Source organism: Plecotus auritus, assembly GCF_963455305.1.
Source record: "Plecotus auritus genome assembly, chromosome: 4".
Classification (NCBI taxonomy): Eukaryota; Metazoa; Chordata; class Mammalia; order Chiroptera; family Vespertilionidae; genus Plecotus; species Plecotus auritus.
The window spans coordinates 127614137-127631780 of record NC_137775.1 but is presented as its reverse complement, the minus strand read 5'-3'; the positions used below and the strand labels follow the sequence as shown (position 1 = coordinate 127631780).

At 45.7% G+C, this 17644-nt stretch overlaps 1 protein-coding gene across 1 annotated transcript in view; it reads left to right on the top strand.

The window, feature by feature from the left end:
- The window catches only part of COPG2 (COPI coat complex subunit gamma 2), a 219846-nt gene that overhangs the window by 201042 nt on the left and 1160 nt on the right, over window positions 1-17644 (top strand). The window contains exons 21-22 of the mRNA XM_080664283.1: window positions 16434-16531; window positions 17252-17390. Coding sequence (XP_080520409.1) covers window positions 16434-16531; window positions 17252-17390 — 237 coding nt within the window. The remainder of the gene's footprint in view (window positions 1-16433; window positions 16532-17251; window positions 17391-17644) is intronic.

Sequence of the window (17644 nt, the reverse complement as noted above, 5' to 3'; positions counted from 1 at the left end):
ATTTACATAGGGTTGTGCTCCCTCCTATGACTTGCTGTCACTGCTCACACTGTTTCCATCCCCATACTGTATTCTTTCTGAAACCATCTACTGCCACTCATCAGGTCCTTTCACTGCTCTAGCCATCACCTTCCTTTTATGCTCATTATTCCTTAGCCTTCTCCCATCTTACTTTTCTTTTATCTTACCTTTTAATCAAGCCCTTGCCCACACAACTAACACAGCCAATCCCATCACTTCCTACTCCTCTTCCTTCCCTCACCTCCACTGCTTCCATTTCTCCTCCATCAGGACCCAGAATGCACCCCTGCCATTTGCCCTTGACTTCCCACTCTTCATAAACACTGTCCAGATCCACTCTTTGCTCTCTTTCTCTATGGGCTACACTCCCCTCACAAAACCCATGTGCAGATTTTAAGACCCTCCTCTCATTCTCCATCCCATTTTGCCTTGCCCCTTCTGTTTTTCACCCAGTCTAGCCTCCTGAACAAGAGACCTCACCATCCAACCCCTGACATCCTCCTTTTGCTCTATCCCTGTGCCCTTTTGCTACCCACATTATCTTCTTTTACTAAACCTATGACACTGCACTGCTTTTGAAGGTTCCCATCCTTCCATACTCCCCTTGCAGAGTCTCTCCACCACATCTTAGACCACCACCCTGCCCAGCCTCCCTGGAATAGCAAATTGTGGATTTGGTGATCATTGTGAAATGTCACCTCACCTTCTCCCCATCCTCTCCCCTCCCAGTTTCATGTGTATTTGTTACCCACACACTGGAGTCCATCTCAATCCCTGAGGTTACCTGCCATGGTTTCTGTGCAGGGTCAGTCTTAATGTGCAATGCAGCCTGTTTCTCCTCTTTCACATCAGTCATTGTGGCCCCTTTCCCCATGTGCTCCTGAAGGCCTTTAGTCTTCAAATGCCCAGGCTATTACTTCTCATCTCTGCTCTGCTCTGCTCCTTAGTCTAGTCTCAGTACCTCACATGCCACCACTGTTGCCCTGGGTTTCTCTGATGTCCCCAGATTGAGAGCTCTTCAAGCCACCTTCCCATTTCCCCTTTACTGACACCAAGCCCCTCCCATGTTTGTGAAGTTCTCTCCCTTTGTCCCTGCTGTTTGTCTATTCCCTTCCCTTCTACTCCCCTGCCATCTCCCTCACTACCTGCCAATCATCCCATGAATTCACTTGTCTTTTCCTTAGCATCTGCTTCCCTCTTCACTTGTGCTCATACTGCCCCGGTTGCCAGCTTCTTCTTCCCCAGCATACTATACTGAATCCATCTGCCATCTGAAGTAACTCCTAAGCACTCTACCTTATCAAGTCTACCATTCTGGAGACAGTTGCTTCTCTGGGCTTTGCTCTTACCTTCCATCTTCTCACCCTGCCATTCCCTGACAGAGCTGTCCCCATGTTTTCCACAGGCCACTATCTCTATCCTCTGGCTCCTCCCACCTCCAAGTGCCTTGACTGCTTTACCAGCACTGTGCTCTTCCTCCTGCATGGGCTTCCACATGCCCTGGTTCCACTTTTCTGGGGAAACATACCTAGATTCTCTATGTCTACTCCCTCTTTTGGGCTCTTAGCTATCCCTCTCTTAACTCATTGGTCCCCTGAACCTCTCAATAAACCTCTCCTGCCATAGATGCAAGTCGCCATCACCTGCCCTTTCTCACTGCCTTATCCCGTTGGAACACGGCCCTAGCACACTCTCCCAGAGTTTGAATCTGCTCACCTGATCTTGACCTCTTGGTCATCCTCTCTCCTGCTTTGATTCTCTACTGCATACAGAGCAAAGGAACTGTCGTACCTGAGCCATGTGACAATCTTTCAGCTACTACCCATGAATTCACAAGGTGGATTCAGTAGTCTCTGATCCCCCACCCATTCCTCATCCCAATTCAGCAGCCATTGCCTCAGACATACTGTACTGAATCCCCATGCTCCGCCCACCAACCCCTGCTCACACCCTGTGGTTTACTACTGGGACCTGCAGATGTACCTCCTTGTAACCGTCCATGTTTCCGTTCAGACCACTTTGTTGTATACTTTCTGACAGCTCCCGGGGTGCTTCTGGCTTTGACTGTCCTACCATGTTCCTGTTAACACAGAACTTTTGCCTTTAGCCCTCCCTCTTGTGCCTCTACCTGCCAACCCTACACCTGATACCAAGGTCTCAACCTGCACAGAGCCCTGGGTACTGCCGTCCACCCCTTCTCTCCTCCTCCCTACAGGCATTCATTCTCTTCCAGATGATCTCCTTCAGTATTGTCTTCCATCCCATCTGCCCCTTCCATCTGTCCTGCATGGAGCTCTCTGCTCATATCCACACAAACCCAACTCCCTTCACCACTCCCATCTCTCCCAGCCTTATATCTCAGGCATACTATGTTGGCGCTTCACTCCCTATGAATTAATGGTGAATCCCAGCCCACCCACCACATTTCTCTTCCTCTACATCCATTTGCTCACTACCTGCCTGGCCCAGGGTCCTTTGTCCCCATTCTGACATTCTTGACTTTGATGCCTTTCCCTCTGCCACTCAGGCGCTCATCTGCTCATGCTTCACCTCTCTGCCCAGCTATCCTCTCTGCCCAGTGATTCTCACCCGAGGGGTGCATGACCCCCAAGGCGGCCTATCAGCAACATCTTCGGAGTGTGTTTTCTTTTTCAATTTTTTTTTTTTTTAGTTTTGTTGTTGTTTTAAGCAGAACATTGCTCCCCCTTCCGATGGTGTGATAGGCCTCCCTGGGGGGCCATACCCACCACCCCCAAGGGTGAAACTCACTCCCCTACTCCCCAGGAAGAATCACTGCTGTGGAAGCCCAACCTGACCCCCTGAATGAGCATTTTCCCTTCATGCCTCTTACCCTTCCATCGGTTGCCACTGACACTTTTTCCTGAAAGATTCCAGCATTGGCACCACTCTGACCCTGTCCCGACACTGTCCTCTTGGACCCACCACATTCCCTTCCCTGTTTACTCTTTCATACCTGAAATGCCCCAAACCCCAGTCCAAATGAGGACATTTCATCTCATTCTTGTTTGTTTTTTCCTCAGAGACTCCTTTAGTCCTATGTGTAACTCTAGTTTCACATATCCATTCTTTCTCTTCTCTGCCATATTTAACTGCCTGCTCATCTCGCCCAATTCCATAACTGGTTCTGCACCATCTTTCTGAAAAAGTTAGAAGTTCTTTCTAGTTATGGATGTGCACTTTTCAGTTCCATCCCATGGTACCCTTTTCCTCATGTCAAGTCTTCTTGATCTTTTCTTAAAGGTTTTTGCCTCCTTTGTTTGGAATTGGATTAAATATACAGGTCAACCTATCTTTTCCACTTTGCCTTTTTCTCCACCCCAGGGCATATAGCTGCCTTCTGTCTTGTTTCCATCCTGCCTTCACTTTCCTCAATACTTTTGCCTCATCTTCAGTCCTCTGTCCATTTCCTTGCTTTATTCACTACTTGTACTGCCCTCAGATTCCTAGGTCTCCTTTTTGTGAAGCTGTTTTACCCTGTATTTACTCTAGTTACTCTGAGATAAGTATCTAATCATACACTGCTCTTTTTACTTAGTTTCTATCATTTGTATTCTTCCTTGTTCCATTAGATACAATGATAGTGCCAAACCTTGTTTTTCAGTATATTGTTCCTCACGACCTTTCCTTTCATTTTTTGTGGGTTTTTTTTGCCTCCTCTCCTCTTTTTTATTAACCTTTTAAGTAGTATATATCATTCTCATAAGCTAACTAATACCTTCCTCTTTGGATCCTCTTTTTGTTCTACATCCATTGCTCAATCCATTTTTGTGTTGCTTCTTTCCTACATATTTTGCTGAATTGCTTTAGTCTTCTATTTATTCCTTGGTAGAATCCCTGCAATTTGCCTTGTTTTACGTCCACTTCACTGAACCTTTCTCTAACCTTTCTTTCTATTGATTGTTCTCACCCATGCAAATGTACTTTTCTGGATACTGGCCCTCTTAAGTCTCATACTTAATTATCATTTTATCTGCCCCTTCTCTTCCTTTAAGAACTGCCTTACCACACAGTTCTCTTATTGACTCAATTGTTGTATAACTATAAGCAATTTCCCATTATCTTTTGTTTATAATATGCCAAATAACAATTTTTGTTAATAAACACTTATATGGCAATATCTTGAAATTTAAAAAGCCCTCAACCATCTCTTTTAAAAAATCCAACGTATTTTCAACCATCATAAACATTCCTATATAATAAAGAGGTAATATGCAAATTGACCATCACTGCAACACATAAGATGGCCACCCCCATGTGGACACAAGATGGCTGCCACAAGATGGCCGACAGGGGAGGACAGTTAGGGGCAACCAGGCTTGCAGGGGAGGGCAGTTAGGGGCAACCAGGCCTGCAGGGGAGGACAGTTAGGGGCGACCAGGCTGGCAGGGGAGGGCAGTTAGGGGCAACCAGGCCTGCAGGGGAGGACAGTTAGGGGCGACCAGGCTGGCAGGGGAGGACAGTTAGGGGTGACCAGGCCTGCAGGGGAGGACAGTTGGGGGTGACTGGGCCTGCAGGGGAGGACAGTTAGGGGCAACCAGGCCAGCAGGGGAGGACAGTTGGGGTGACCAGGCTGGCAGGGGAGGGCAGTTAGGGGCAATCAGGCCAGCAGGGGAGGACAGTTAGGGGCAACCAGGCCTGCAGGGGAAGGCAGTTGTGGGGGGGAACCTGGCCTGCAGGGGAGGGAAATTAGGGGTGAACAGGCCAGCAGGGGAGGGCAGTTGGGAGCAACCAGGACTTCAGGGGAGGACAGTTAAAGGGACCAGGCCACAGGGGAGGGCAGTTAGAGGCGACCAGGCTGGCAAGGGAGGCAAGTTAGGGGCAACCTGGCCAGCAGGTGAGGACAGTTAAAGGGACCAGGCCACAGGGGAGGGCAGTTAGAGGCGACCAGGCTGGCAAGGGAGGCAAGTTAGGGGCGACCTGGCCAGCAGGGGAGGGCAGTTGGGGGCGACCAGGCCTGCAAGGGAGGGCAGTTAGGGGCAACCAGGCTTGCAGGGGAGGGCAGTTAGGGGCAACCAGGCCTGCAGGGGAGGGCAGTTGGGGGGGACTAGGCCTGCAGGGGAGGACAGTTGGGGGGGACTAGGCCTGCAGGGGAGGACAGTTAGGGGTGACCAGGCCACAGGGGAGGGCAGTTAGAGGTGACCAGACCTGCAGGGGAGGGCAGTTGGGGGGGGGGGGACTAGGCCTGCAGGGGAGGGCAATTAGGGGCAAACAGACTGGCAGGGGAGCAGTTAAGCATTGATCAGGCTGGCAGGGGAGTGGTTAGGGGATGATCAGGCTGGCAGGCAGAAGCAGTTAGGGGCAATCAGGCAGGCGAGCAGTTGGGAGCCAGCAGTCCTAGATTGTGAGAGGGATCCCAGATTGGAGAGGGTGCAGGCTGGCCTGAGGGACACACACCCCCCGTACATGAATTTCATGCACCAGGCCTCTAGTACTATTATAAAAACTTTTAAGTATTTTTATAATAGAAACCATTTTAAAGGACAACTACATAATTACTAAACATATAATTCATTCGTGTTCATGTTTATATATGTTACAAAATTATCCCATACTATAAGACTGTAATTTCATTCTCCTTTTACAATGCAAGAAATAATGATAGGTTTTTCAAGATAAATAAATGCATATACATTTTTTAAATGAAATATAGAAATAAGAAACGTTTGGGAAATATTTACTTACCAATTGGCGAATTGCTTGCGTTGTCCCATGCGTGTTGTGGGGAAGATGACAGATATAATGCACAATACATTTAAAAACCTTGAGTATATGAAGTAAGCCTATTGGTAGAAGAGCAATGACCGCAGCAAACATATACCATCCCAAACAGTCTTGTGTACAAACTTAAAGCTTTTGCTAGCACAAGAATGCTAACTCACTATAAGTTTCCCAAGCACATGGTGATATATGGATACAAACTTTTCATGTTGACAAGCATATTAATAATGTGAGTAAGAGCTGGGGTACCTACATTCTTCATTCTGGTCTCAGTAATATTTGCTATTTGACACAATTGCAGATTGCAAACGGCCTAATTCATACATCCCCTCTTTAGCCATCATCTCCTCTCCCTCCCCCTTTCCTATGTGTGTGTGTGTTGTTTTTTAATATAAACCTTTTCAGTTGTTTCTCTCAATTTCAGCCAGTTCTAACATGATTCCTTAATTCTCAGCAAATGTAATACCTTTCCTTGTTGAACATTTTGCACAACTGTACACCCTGCACCATACTCCCTCTCCTTACTTAGATTTCAGTCTTAATGTTTCTGTCCTTTTCCTTCTCTTTTTAAAGTGCATGTCTCAATAGTTTTTCTCACATGATATTTTCATTTTGAGCAAACTTAACATCATTTTTCAAAGAGTTCTGGTTGATTTCCTGTGAGTATTTGCTCTGTCATATATATTGGCATCTATAATATTTTCAGCTTCCCTCTCTAATCATAGTGAGAGATACATTATTTTTCTTTTGGATGTGCTCTAGAAGTATACTCCCTTAATGATACCCACCACTTCTTACCAAATGCAGCTCTTCCTCTCACCAGATAAACTACCCACCCCCGCTCTCTAGTTGTTCTAACTAATGTCCTTCAGGTTGCTATCAATGGCTTTTCATCAAGATTTATCCTTGCCCTGGCCAGCTGGCTCATTGATTGGAGCATAGTCCTGTATACCAAAAGGTTTCAGGTTCAATTCCCAGTCAGGGTATATACTAAGGTTGTCAGTTTGATCCCCGGTCAGGATATGTACAGGAGGCAACTGATGGATGGATATCTCTCTCTCTCTCTCTCTCTCTCTCTCTCTCTCTCTCTCTCTCTCTCTCTCTCTCTCTTCCTCCATCTTTCCCTCTATCCCTTCATTTCTCTCTAAAAAATCAATAAAAATATATCTTTAGGTGAGGAGTAAAAAAAAAGGTTTATCCTGATCTTCCCCCTTTACCTGTTCTTATCAACCAACCCCTTTAATTTTTTCCATTCCACAAAATTCATAGTCACTACCCTACTTCTTTATATCCTAACTTTATGCTGTATTTGATTGTGGATTTTTTAAAGAAATAAAATATTGCACAAATAATTGGACTTCCTCTGTACCACTTAAGAATCATTTACTTCTCTCCCTTCCAAAAGAAAATCGCTATATAATTTGATACTTAACCTTATACATCCTATATAATAAAGAGGTAATATGCAAATTGACCATCACTCCAACACACAATATGGCCGCCCCCATGTGGACACAAGATGGCTGGCAGGGAAGGGCAGTTGGGAGGGACCAGGCCTAAAAGGGAGGGCAGTTGGGGGCGACCAGGCTTGCAGGGAGGGAAGTTAGGGGTGACCGGGCTGGCAGAGGAGGGCAATTGGGGGCAATCGGGCTGGCAGGGGAGGGCAGTTAGGGGTGACCAGGCCAGAAGGGGGGAGGGCAGTTAGGGGCAATCAGGCTAGCAGGGGAGCAGTTAGGCATCTATCAGGCTGGCAGGGGAGTGGTTAGGGGGTGATCAGGCTGGCAGGCAGAAGCGGTTAGGGGCAATCAGGAAGGCAGGCAAGTGAGCAGTTGGGAGCCAGCAGTCCTGGATTGTGAGAGGGGATGTCCCAGATTGGAGAGGGTGCAGGCTGGACTGAGGGACACACACACACACACACACACACACACACCCTGTGCACAAATTTCGTGCACCGGGCCTCTAGTAGTTTTATAATTTTAATAAATATTTCTATATGCATAAATAATATGTATATAAATTCTCTAAAAAAATGTTTCCTCATCCAGACTTCCAGAGCTTGTCTACTTTCTAAATTCAGTCATACTGTTATATGCACCACTCACTGCAGTATTTAGCACCAAGCATATAACCCTAGCCCCTTCAGAGATCTTAGAGATTTCTCCACTTCAGTTGTTTTTAACCCACATCTTAATTTCCTTTTTGCCACTCTGACAACTGAGAATCCTGCTCTAATTCATGCAATGCTCCATTACTTAGATTAAAATCCCTCTTCTTTCTTATTCTGTTATCTCTGCCACATCTTATCTAACTCAGCTACTATCATTTTATCATTGCAATGCATACAGTATTTTTCTCCTTAGGTTTACTTCTCTGATGATTCCCAGCCATTCCTCCAGAAATAGATGATCTTTTCTATAGACACACTGCTTTCCCATGCTCCTGATGTACTTGAAGTTTGCTAGTAAAGTCTTTTTAGTAGAATTCATCTTAATAAAACTCCCTTAAACTTTCCTATTAACCAAGTTTTAATTAAAAATTGTTATCCATTGCAATGCCTATTCCTATCTAGGTCCTTGAAACTCTGTCAGATACACCACTCATTGCCACTGGGCTTCCCCAACCAATCTGACCCATGTCAAGGTCACCATTCTGGGTTTCTTTATTATACACCTGAGCTGCATTGTTGCCAATCCATTTACTCTTAAGTCTTCTCTAATTCATACAGTGGTCCTTCACTCAGCTAACAAACTCTCTTCCTTATTCCACTATAACCTTGGTCTAAGTGTGATGCCATAACCCACCAATTAACATCTGCCATTCTTAAAGTCATTCCTTCATATCTGTAGGAATCTTCACTTTGCTCCTCCACTCCTTTCCTCCTTGTTCTTCCTTTCCCCCGGAAGAAGAACTGCCTTCTCTTCCGTGTCCCTCCTGTCAGCCTCCCCACTACATATCATTGTTACAGTTGTCTCTTCTGGTTAGATACTCCCCTCATGTTGGGCACTCACTGCTCAACCCTCTGCCATCTCCCTTGTTTCCAACATCCTTTACTGCATTTGTGCGCACTCTCAGTTCAGCATAAACTTCCAGTGGATCCTGTCACTGGCCTGCCTTTTATGTCCATCCCACTCAGCCTATTTCTGACCTTCCACTATATTGACCACACCCATTACTTCCAGTATTTTCCCAACAAGGTGTCCTGGACAGCAAAACCTTTACTCAAATTCTTACTTTGCTACATTTTTACTTCACTCACTCTCCTTGTTACCACATAACTGACAAATTTCCAACTCCTTTTCCTAACGTTCCCATGTAGCCCTCTTTAATGCCCTCCCGCACTTGTTACATTTCTACACTGCATGGTCTGCACCCACTCTAAGTCACACATCCCCTTTCCTTCAGCAGTTTCCACCTTATGCTCTCTCTTTCTTTGCTACTGCTATTTTTTTATACAAGTTTCCTGAGCTGCTTCTCTCATTTTCCACAAACATTAATGTTACCTTAATTTTTTAGTGCATCTTTAATGTCCCTCTTATAAAACATTGTTCTTTCCAATGTTCCTTTGGAGATTTCCCCCATATGTCTTAACCTTTCATAGTGATGACAACTTATTCTTTTTGAGGTTCCCTCACCTTCTGATCCTCACGCTCTCCCTCATTCAAAACCAATTTTGTACTCATTAGACAAGCCTTTCCCTTTGGTAGATCCTTTTCCATCATCATCTTTGGCCGAAGTATGGTGCCATGTATCTCCAGTTAGGACCAGTGACATCTTCTGTGTCAATATTAAATGACTAGAGGCCCAGTGCACGAAATTCGTGCATTGGGGGCTGTGTCCCTCAGCCCAGCCTGCACCCTCTCCAATCTGGGACCCCTCAAGGGATGTCCGATTGCCCGTTTAGGCCCGATCACAATCCAGGATTGCTGGCTCCCAACTGCTCGCCTGCCTGCCTTCCTGATTGCCCCTAACTGCTTCTGCCTGCCAGCCTGATCACTCCCTAACCACTCCCTTGCCAGCCTGATTGATGCCTACCTGTTCCCCTGCCAGCCTGTTTGCCCCTAACTGCTCTCCCCTGCAGGCCTGGGTCCCCCCCCGCCACACAACTGCCCTTCCCTGCAGGCCCAGTCACCCCCAACTTCCCTCCTCTGCCGGCCTGGTCACCCCTAACTGCCCTCCCTTGCAGACTTGATCACCCACAACTGCCCTCCCTTGCAGGCGTGGTCCCTCCCAACTGCCCTCCCCTGCTGGCCTAATTGCCTACAACTGCCCTCCCTTGCAGGCCTGGTCCTTCCCAACTGCCCTCCCCTGCTGGCCATCTTGTGGTGGCCATCTTGTGTCCACATGGGGGCAGCCATCTTGTGTATTGGAGTGATGGACAATTTGCATATTACTCTTTTATTAGATAGGATACCTTCTCGACTGGCAGCAGATTTACTTTTGCTATTTTACTCCTCTTTCTTTGTTTTGCCTTATAAATACTGTACCTTATATTCAGCATCCCTCCTTCATTCAGAGACTATGTACATATCATTCCCATAAACCGAGTTGTCTCTTCTGGACATTGCCACCTTATATTCAGCGTCACTGTTCAGACTGTGTGGACTGTAGTACAGGGCCATCTCTGTAGCTTCTCTCTGTCCTCCCTCCTCCACAGCCTCCTGAACAGTTCTCCTTGATAACCTCAGTTCTTATGTACCCACAGTCCCTCCTTCCTGTCGATAATCTGAATTATCCTAAACTCATCCTCCTAAAGCTCCTATTCCCGTGTCACAGTATTCCTCATTCTAGCACTCTTTAATGCCCTCCACTTGGCCACGTTCCTCTCCTGCAAGTTCCCCACCCTAACTTACTTAAGCCTCCATTTTCTCCTTTTCTACTAGCCTTTCTTTTTAAAATGTAGTTGAGTTGGTATACAGCATATTAATTATAGCCTTTCCTACACGTCTCCTCGGTCACTTCTCTGATTCTCAGCTAATCTTAATGTGAGCTGCAAAGCTAATACTAATGCTCCTCTGAGCTTTAACCTCTCCTCTTCATCTTTTGGCCCAAGTGTGTGCCTTCCCCTTCTAGGCAACACCTGCCCTTCTTCAAATGACCTTCTAATCTGGGGGCAGCTGTCATGTTGCTCTCCCATTCCCTTCCCCTTGTTACCTCTCTTGCCCTAAAGAAATACACTGCCTTATCTGAAGCCTCCTTTCTGTTAGCTGCCACGTACATTTCATTCCAGTGACTCAGTCTCCTCCCGGACAGCATTCCCTAGCCAGGTTCTCTGCCCAGTGACTGTCTCTCACTTCAGAAAATCTTCACAGGAGAGAGTAAATTCTAAGGGTACTTTTAATGTGGCATTTACATGATGAACATTGTATCACCCTTTGGTGGTTTGCCCTCCAACATCTTAATTGCATGTAGTATAATTTCATCTATCATCTGAACAAGAGATGAAGTTCTAACAGAAAGGAGGCAGCTAACTAAAAGGAGGCTTTAGTTGGTTCTCTAGCCATTCATCTCCCACATTAGTGATCAGTGCTACAGACACACCACTCAGTTATCCTGGTGTCTTTAGAGTTACTACCCTAGCTTTATATCAGGGTTCATTTAATCCATCTCCTTCTAATCCTCCTAATTAAAACTTGCCTTTACTTTACAGGCTTCGATTTTCTCCCATCCTATCTAATAAAAGAGTAATATGCAGATTGACCATCATGCCAACACACAAGATGGCTGCCCCCATGTGGACACAAGATGGCCGCCACAAGATGGCCAGCAGGGGAGGGCAGTTGGGAGGGCCCAGGCCTACAAGGGAGGGCATTTGGGGGCGATCAAGCCTGCAGGGGAGGGCAGTTAGCGGTGACCAGGCCAGCAGAGGAGGGAAGTTGGGGGCGACCGGGCCTGCAGAGAAGGGCAGTTGGGGTGTGACCAGGCCAGAAGGGGGGAGGGCAGTTAGGGGCAATCAGGCTAGCAGGGGAGCAGTTAGGCATCTATCAGGCTGGCAGGGGAGTGGTTAGGGGGTGATCAGGCTGGCAGGCAGAAGCGGTTAGGGGCAATCAGGAAGGCAGGCAGGCGAGCAGTTGGGAGCCAGCAGTCCTGGATTGTGAGAGGGGATGTCCCAGATTGGAGAGGGTGCAGGCTGGGCTGAGGGACACCCCCCTCCCCGTGCACGAATTTCATGCACCAGGCCTCTAGTTGTATATATACTGCTTTTCAAAGTGTGGCAATAAGACCCAAATAGACTCATTATAAGATCTCACAAGATTGCCCATTCTGGGAAACTCTATTCCTCATCTTATCTGCCCGTGCCAGTCCACCTACACTTAACACTTCATGTAGAACTCACTTTACATAGTTCCCAGTCTCTCTCTTATTTAATCACGATCTTTGGTATAAGTATGGTACCTTATCCTTCCTGCCAATACTGCCAATCTTCAAAATAAGCCATCTCTTCTTGAGGCTCATCCACTCTTTTCCTTGATTGACCCTACAGAAGCACCTGTTACCTACACAGCTGCTTATTTTTTCAACTACCATCTTTGTCATTTCTCATGGATTCAGTAGTCTTCCCTTTCATGTTTCCTCCACACCCTTCTAAATACATCTGCACTCCCAATTCAATCCAGGATTCCTGCCACTGGCCATGACTGAAACCCATCCCATTTACACTCTTTTTTTTTTTTTTTTTTAATATATTTTATTGATTTTTTACAGAGAGGAAGAGAGAGGGATAGAAAGTTAGAAACATTGATGAGAGAGACATCGATCAGCTGCCTCCTGCACACCCCCTACTGGGGATGTGCCCGCAACCAAGGTACATGCCCTTGACCGGAATCGAACCCGGGACCCTTCAGTCCGCAGGCCGACGCTCTATCCACTGAGCCAAACCGGTTAGGGCCCATTTACACTCTTTAGCCTTTCGCTGTATTGGTCACACTTGTTACTTCAAATAAGATTCCCACATGGCCCTCCTTCAAACACTAGTTCTTCAGTCACTTCCTTTTCACATTCTCTCTCCTTTGGTTTTAATCTAGCTTAGTTCACATCTCTAACAGCCAACTCTACCATTTTCCAGTGTTCCTCATTTTGGCCCTCTGTTATGCCCTTCCCTGCTCACACCTTATATTCTGCACCCCAGCTTAAATCCTCTGTCTTCTCTCCATTCTTAGATTCTAGCCTCCATCTTCTTCTCTCTCCATGATATTTTCATACAAGTCTCTCTAGGATATGTCTTTGACTTTTAGTCAATCCTCACATGGCAGGACAACTTCTAAGCACAACCAGCTTTAATGACACACTATGCAATAAACTACAATAACTTAACTACACATCATCCCTTCACTTACCATCTCTCTACAGAAGGAATGGATACACAGTGCTTCAGCTGTCCCCCCCTCAGAGTCCTCACCCACTCCCCACCTAATACTGTCAACTACTTGGACATACTGTCACCCATACCCTCTAAGTAAGTCAAGTCTCCTCTCTCTAAAGCTTCCAGCAACCACTCTATCAGCATTCATCTTAGTCAGCTTCCTTATAAACTTCCCTGTCACCCAAGTCCTTTAATTAACAATTTCCTTCCAGATTGGAAGAACTAGTCTATGACTGCCTCCTACTCATGTTCTTGATCCTATCCTTACTCTTCCTTTATATTTCTCATTACAATATGATCTTTACACCCAAAAGGTGACCAATTAGATACCTTTTTTGACTCTGACAGGGTTCCCCATTCTAGATCTCTACTCCACACCTGCCTTGTGGGCCCTCCACTAGATAGTATTTCCTTTTCTTTGCTTCGTCTATTTTCTTTCTTACTGCTGCATGACTTGTGGCCCAGGAATGCTGTCTTCTTCTTCCAGTTGATGTCTGCCATTCCTTAGTGACCACGTTTCGTCTGAGGGCAACTTTAATGTTGCTCTCCTATCCCTCTCCTTGTCCCCTATACTTGTGCTAGAGAAATACCTTATCTTCAGTATCCCTCCTGCCATGTGTGTAGCATCCCCTGGATTCAGCACTACTTCTTGGTAGGTATAGACTCGTCACTTTTGGCACAAATTGCTCCACTGCTTTCATCTCCCTTGATTCCCTACACGCTAGATGCATGCATTTCCTTCCTAGTTCAGTCCGACCTGCATGGACTGCTGCAGTTAGCCTGGTGCAGACCTATCCCTTTTACCCCCTTTCTGATTTTTGCCCCATGGACCACATCCTGTTCTTTATTATTCCAACAAAGCTTTCTGGAACCTCCTTTTCTTATTTAGAAATAGTCTCCCTTCCCGTGGTTGAGACCTGGCAACTCCCTGCCATTTGCCACATCATGGGTTCTGTACCCCAGCCTAATTCACACACCTCTCCCCTTACTTAGCCGCCAGCCTCCATCTCTTCTACACTTCTGTGCTCTTTCCATACCAGTTTCCTCAGTAGTCCTCTCCTTTCAGTCAGTTCTCACAAGAAAAGCCTCATCTCTGAGGACAGTTTTAATGTAGATCTTCAGCGCATCCTTCTCTTACTCCCATCACCTGCCTGGCTTTGTTTGTGTGGCAAAGGGTTCAAGTTGTTCTCTTGCCATGGAAAGGTCCCGTCCCACCCCCCTTCTCCTCATCACCCAGTGTCAGTCATCCTTTCTAGCAATATTGATAGATCGCTACCAATGGTTTTTACTGGATTTCACCTTCGATTCCCTGTGACCTCTCATTGTATAAACAAAATCTTTTCATTAAAAATTTGCCACTAAAGTTTCAAGAACATCTCTACTGATAGCATTCCTACTTGCTTCCTTATTCAGTGTCTCCTTATCTCTTACTTACACATAGCATCTTCTGTCTTTACTTGTACATAAAATTCAACCAGTTTGCCGAGGCTGTGATCTACCATTGTCCCTGCCTGTCTCCTTATTCCTCTTCCTCAGTTGTCTTTATCCTCCCTGATTAATTGAAACTAAACAGGGGTTCATATAATCTTGTGTTACTAATGTCTGTCCTGCCTCTCCATTCTTTTTTTTGTTTTTTAACTTATTTGTATTGATTTCAGAGAGAAAGGGAGGGGAGAGAGAGAAATATCAATGATGAGAGAGAATCATTGATCAGGGCATGTGCCCTAAGAATCGAACTATGACCTCCTGGTTCATAGGTCGGTGCTCAACCCCTGAGCCACAAAGGTTGGGCCTGCCTCTCCATTCTTATTTGATCTTGACCTTTGTCCCTACCATAATCCCCTCTATCTCCTTTCATTGTTTTAAATACCTCAACTGAGCCATTCCAGGTCTGTGTTAACTTCCACCTTTTTCTTTCTTCTTCCTGCTTCCTTGGCAGAAAACTCTAGCTTAATTTAACCACAGTCATTCTTCCATCAACCCCCAATTGCATTAAAATAGATTCTGTAGCCCTAGCCTGTTTGGCTCAGTGGATAAAGAGTGTCAGCCTGTAGACCGAAGGGTCCTGGATTCGACTCAGGTCAAGGGCATGTACCTTGGTTGCAGGCTCCTCCCCAGCCTGAGCTCTGGTCAGGGTTCGTGCAGGAGGCAACCAATGTGTTTCCCTCACATTGATGTTTCTCTCTGTCTTTCCCTATCTCTTCCACTCTCCCTAAAAATCAATAGGAAAAAATATCCTTGGGTGAGGATTAACAACAACAACAAAAAATAGATTCTGTAGTCTTAAAAGGTATACTCTTTCTATATGGGTCAACTCACTACCATCATTTTCAATGCATTCTACTAGATTCATTTGTTCTCTGAATTCAGACCTATTCTTCATAGGACTGCCTCAGCTCACCAGAGCCTACTGGAAAATATCTAGTCTCCTAGGTATTTCAAATATGTTTCTAAACAGTCTCTCTTCTCAGCACCTGTTCAGTAGCATATCTCTTACTATTTCCATCTACCCTCGGCCTTTCTGGCCTCTTTCCTTTAACTCATGTACCTTGCTCTGCTCCCTGAAGCTCTTTCACATCTTTTGAGTTCCAATTAATTCACCCATACTTAAAAATCCCCTCCTTCAGGCAGTTCAGAAAGTCCCCTTTTCATGAAGTTCACTTTCCAAAAATGTGCCCCTACCTCCATTTCTAATTACTTCCTCCAGTTATCTCAAAACATATTACCCACTTGCTTTTGCATTTAAGACACTGACTACCAATACTAGCACCTCCTTGCTGACCTATTCACTGCAGGTTGAAAGTTGACTTAAATCAAGTTCATTCTGGTACTCTGTAGACCCACAATCTAAAACTAGTATTATCTGTTGATATTTAGACTATTGTGCTTTGTGTTAATGATCAGTGTGCTTTTTACTATCTGTATTTTTTTTTGCTTTGTCAGCTGCTAAAGTAGTGGTTCTTACATTTTCCACATGTTGTCCCCCTTTGACAGGCGTGGCAGAAAGCTCCCACAGTAGCTCCCCTGCTGCTTTCTTTACACCAATACAAAAATAGAGTTTTGCCAATGTCGTCTTTTTTGTACTATTCTACCCCACAGTGGGGAGTGGATGTTAAAGTGATACTTTGTGAGACTGCCTTTTGACCAGTATACAGGCTGCTTTCAAGAACTACTACCCTGGAAACAGTGGTGTGTGCTTCGCTTGATGATACAGAACACAGTGCCAAGTGCAGATGGTGCTCCCTCAGTTACCAAGGGAACTTTGTGCTTGCGCTGCCCACTGACACTGGCCTTCCTGCTCTTTCTCCTCCAGTTGCCGGCACCTTTAGCTGCACCATGAAGTTTACTGTCCGGGACTGTGACCCTGACACTGGGGTTCCAACTGAGGAGGGGTATGACGACGAGTACGTGGTGAGTGTCGCCTGCACAGAGACACCTGGACACCCTTGCACCGCTGACTTCTGCCTGAAGTGAACATTTTTCTAGGAACATCTGACATGAACCAAGGGGGTTTTATTTTCTCACATTACAACTGCGTGGGCCTGGACTAACCCTCCTCTGCGGTGGGAGTATGTCGTGCCTAAGGGAAGTGAGGCTGACCACTTCCTGATTAAAACAACTCACCCTTTTCTATGTCTTTATAATAGGGATAATTACAAGATGAAAATAAGTACATGATTTTCATTGAGATCGATGAGCTTTATTTAAAGTATTGGGGTTGTTTTGTTGAGCAGCTTTTCATTTTCTTGTAATGTAGCTACATCATGGACTGAGTGACTTCATAGAATGCAGGCAAAAGATGACGAAATATCAACCTGTTAGTGAATGCTAAGTTCAGAAGGCCCTGGATGGCTTGAACTTGATGGTTAGGTGTGGCCACATGACTGCTTTGTACCTCAAGGGTATAGATGGTGATCTGAATATAGCTTTTGCCATATTTTCTTGCTTTTCTTTGCTAAGGCCTACATCGTTAGATTTATCCAGGCTACGGGACCTGAATTAGTTTGGTGATAGTTTTTCCTGGGCTCCTGCAAATGACACATCTCAGAATGATAAAACCCTTTTAGCCCCTCCCACTTTGTCCTGTACTGAAAGAACTGTCGCTTACTGACCCCTGCCTGTACCCACTAGCTGGAAGATCTTGAAGTGACTGTGTCTGACCACATTCAGAAAGTTCTGAAGCCCAACTTTGCTGCTGCCTGGGAAGAAGTAGGAGATACTTTTGAGAAACAGGAGACCTTTGCCCTCAGTTCTACCAAAACTCTTCAAGGTGAGAACAATTTTGCTATCAATGTGTTGCCTGACAGCAATGTAAAACCTAAGAGGCATATGTATCATTCCAGAACACTTTGGTTTAATGCTGCATAAACTAAGTCACTTAAAAGGCCAGGACCCTGTCATCTAATCGAGTCAACCAGTTTCTAGTCCAGTGGCCTCCATCCACTGTGGCACCACCCTTCTAGCCCCAGCTCCCAGTGTGTAGTGGTGCAGAGGCAGACCCCTGTGCTGACCTTTCCTGATACT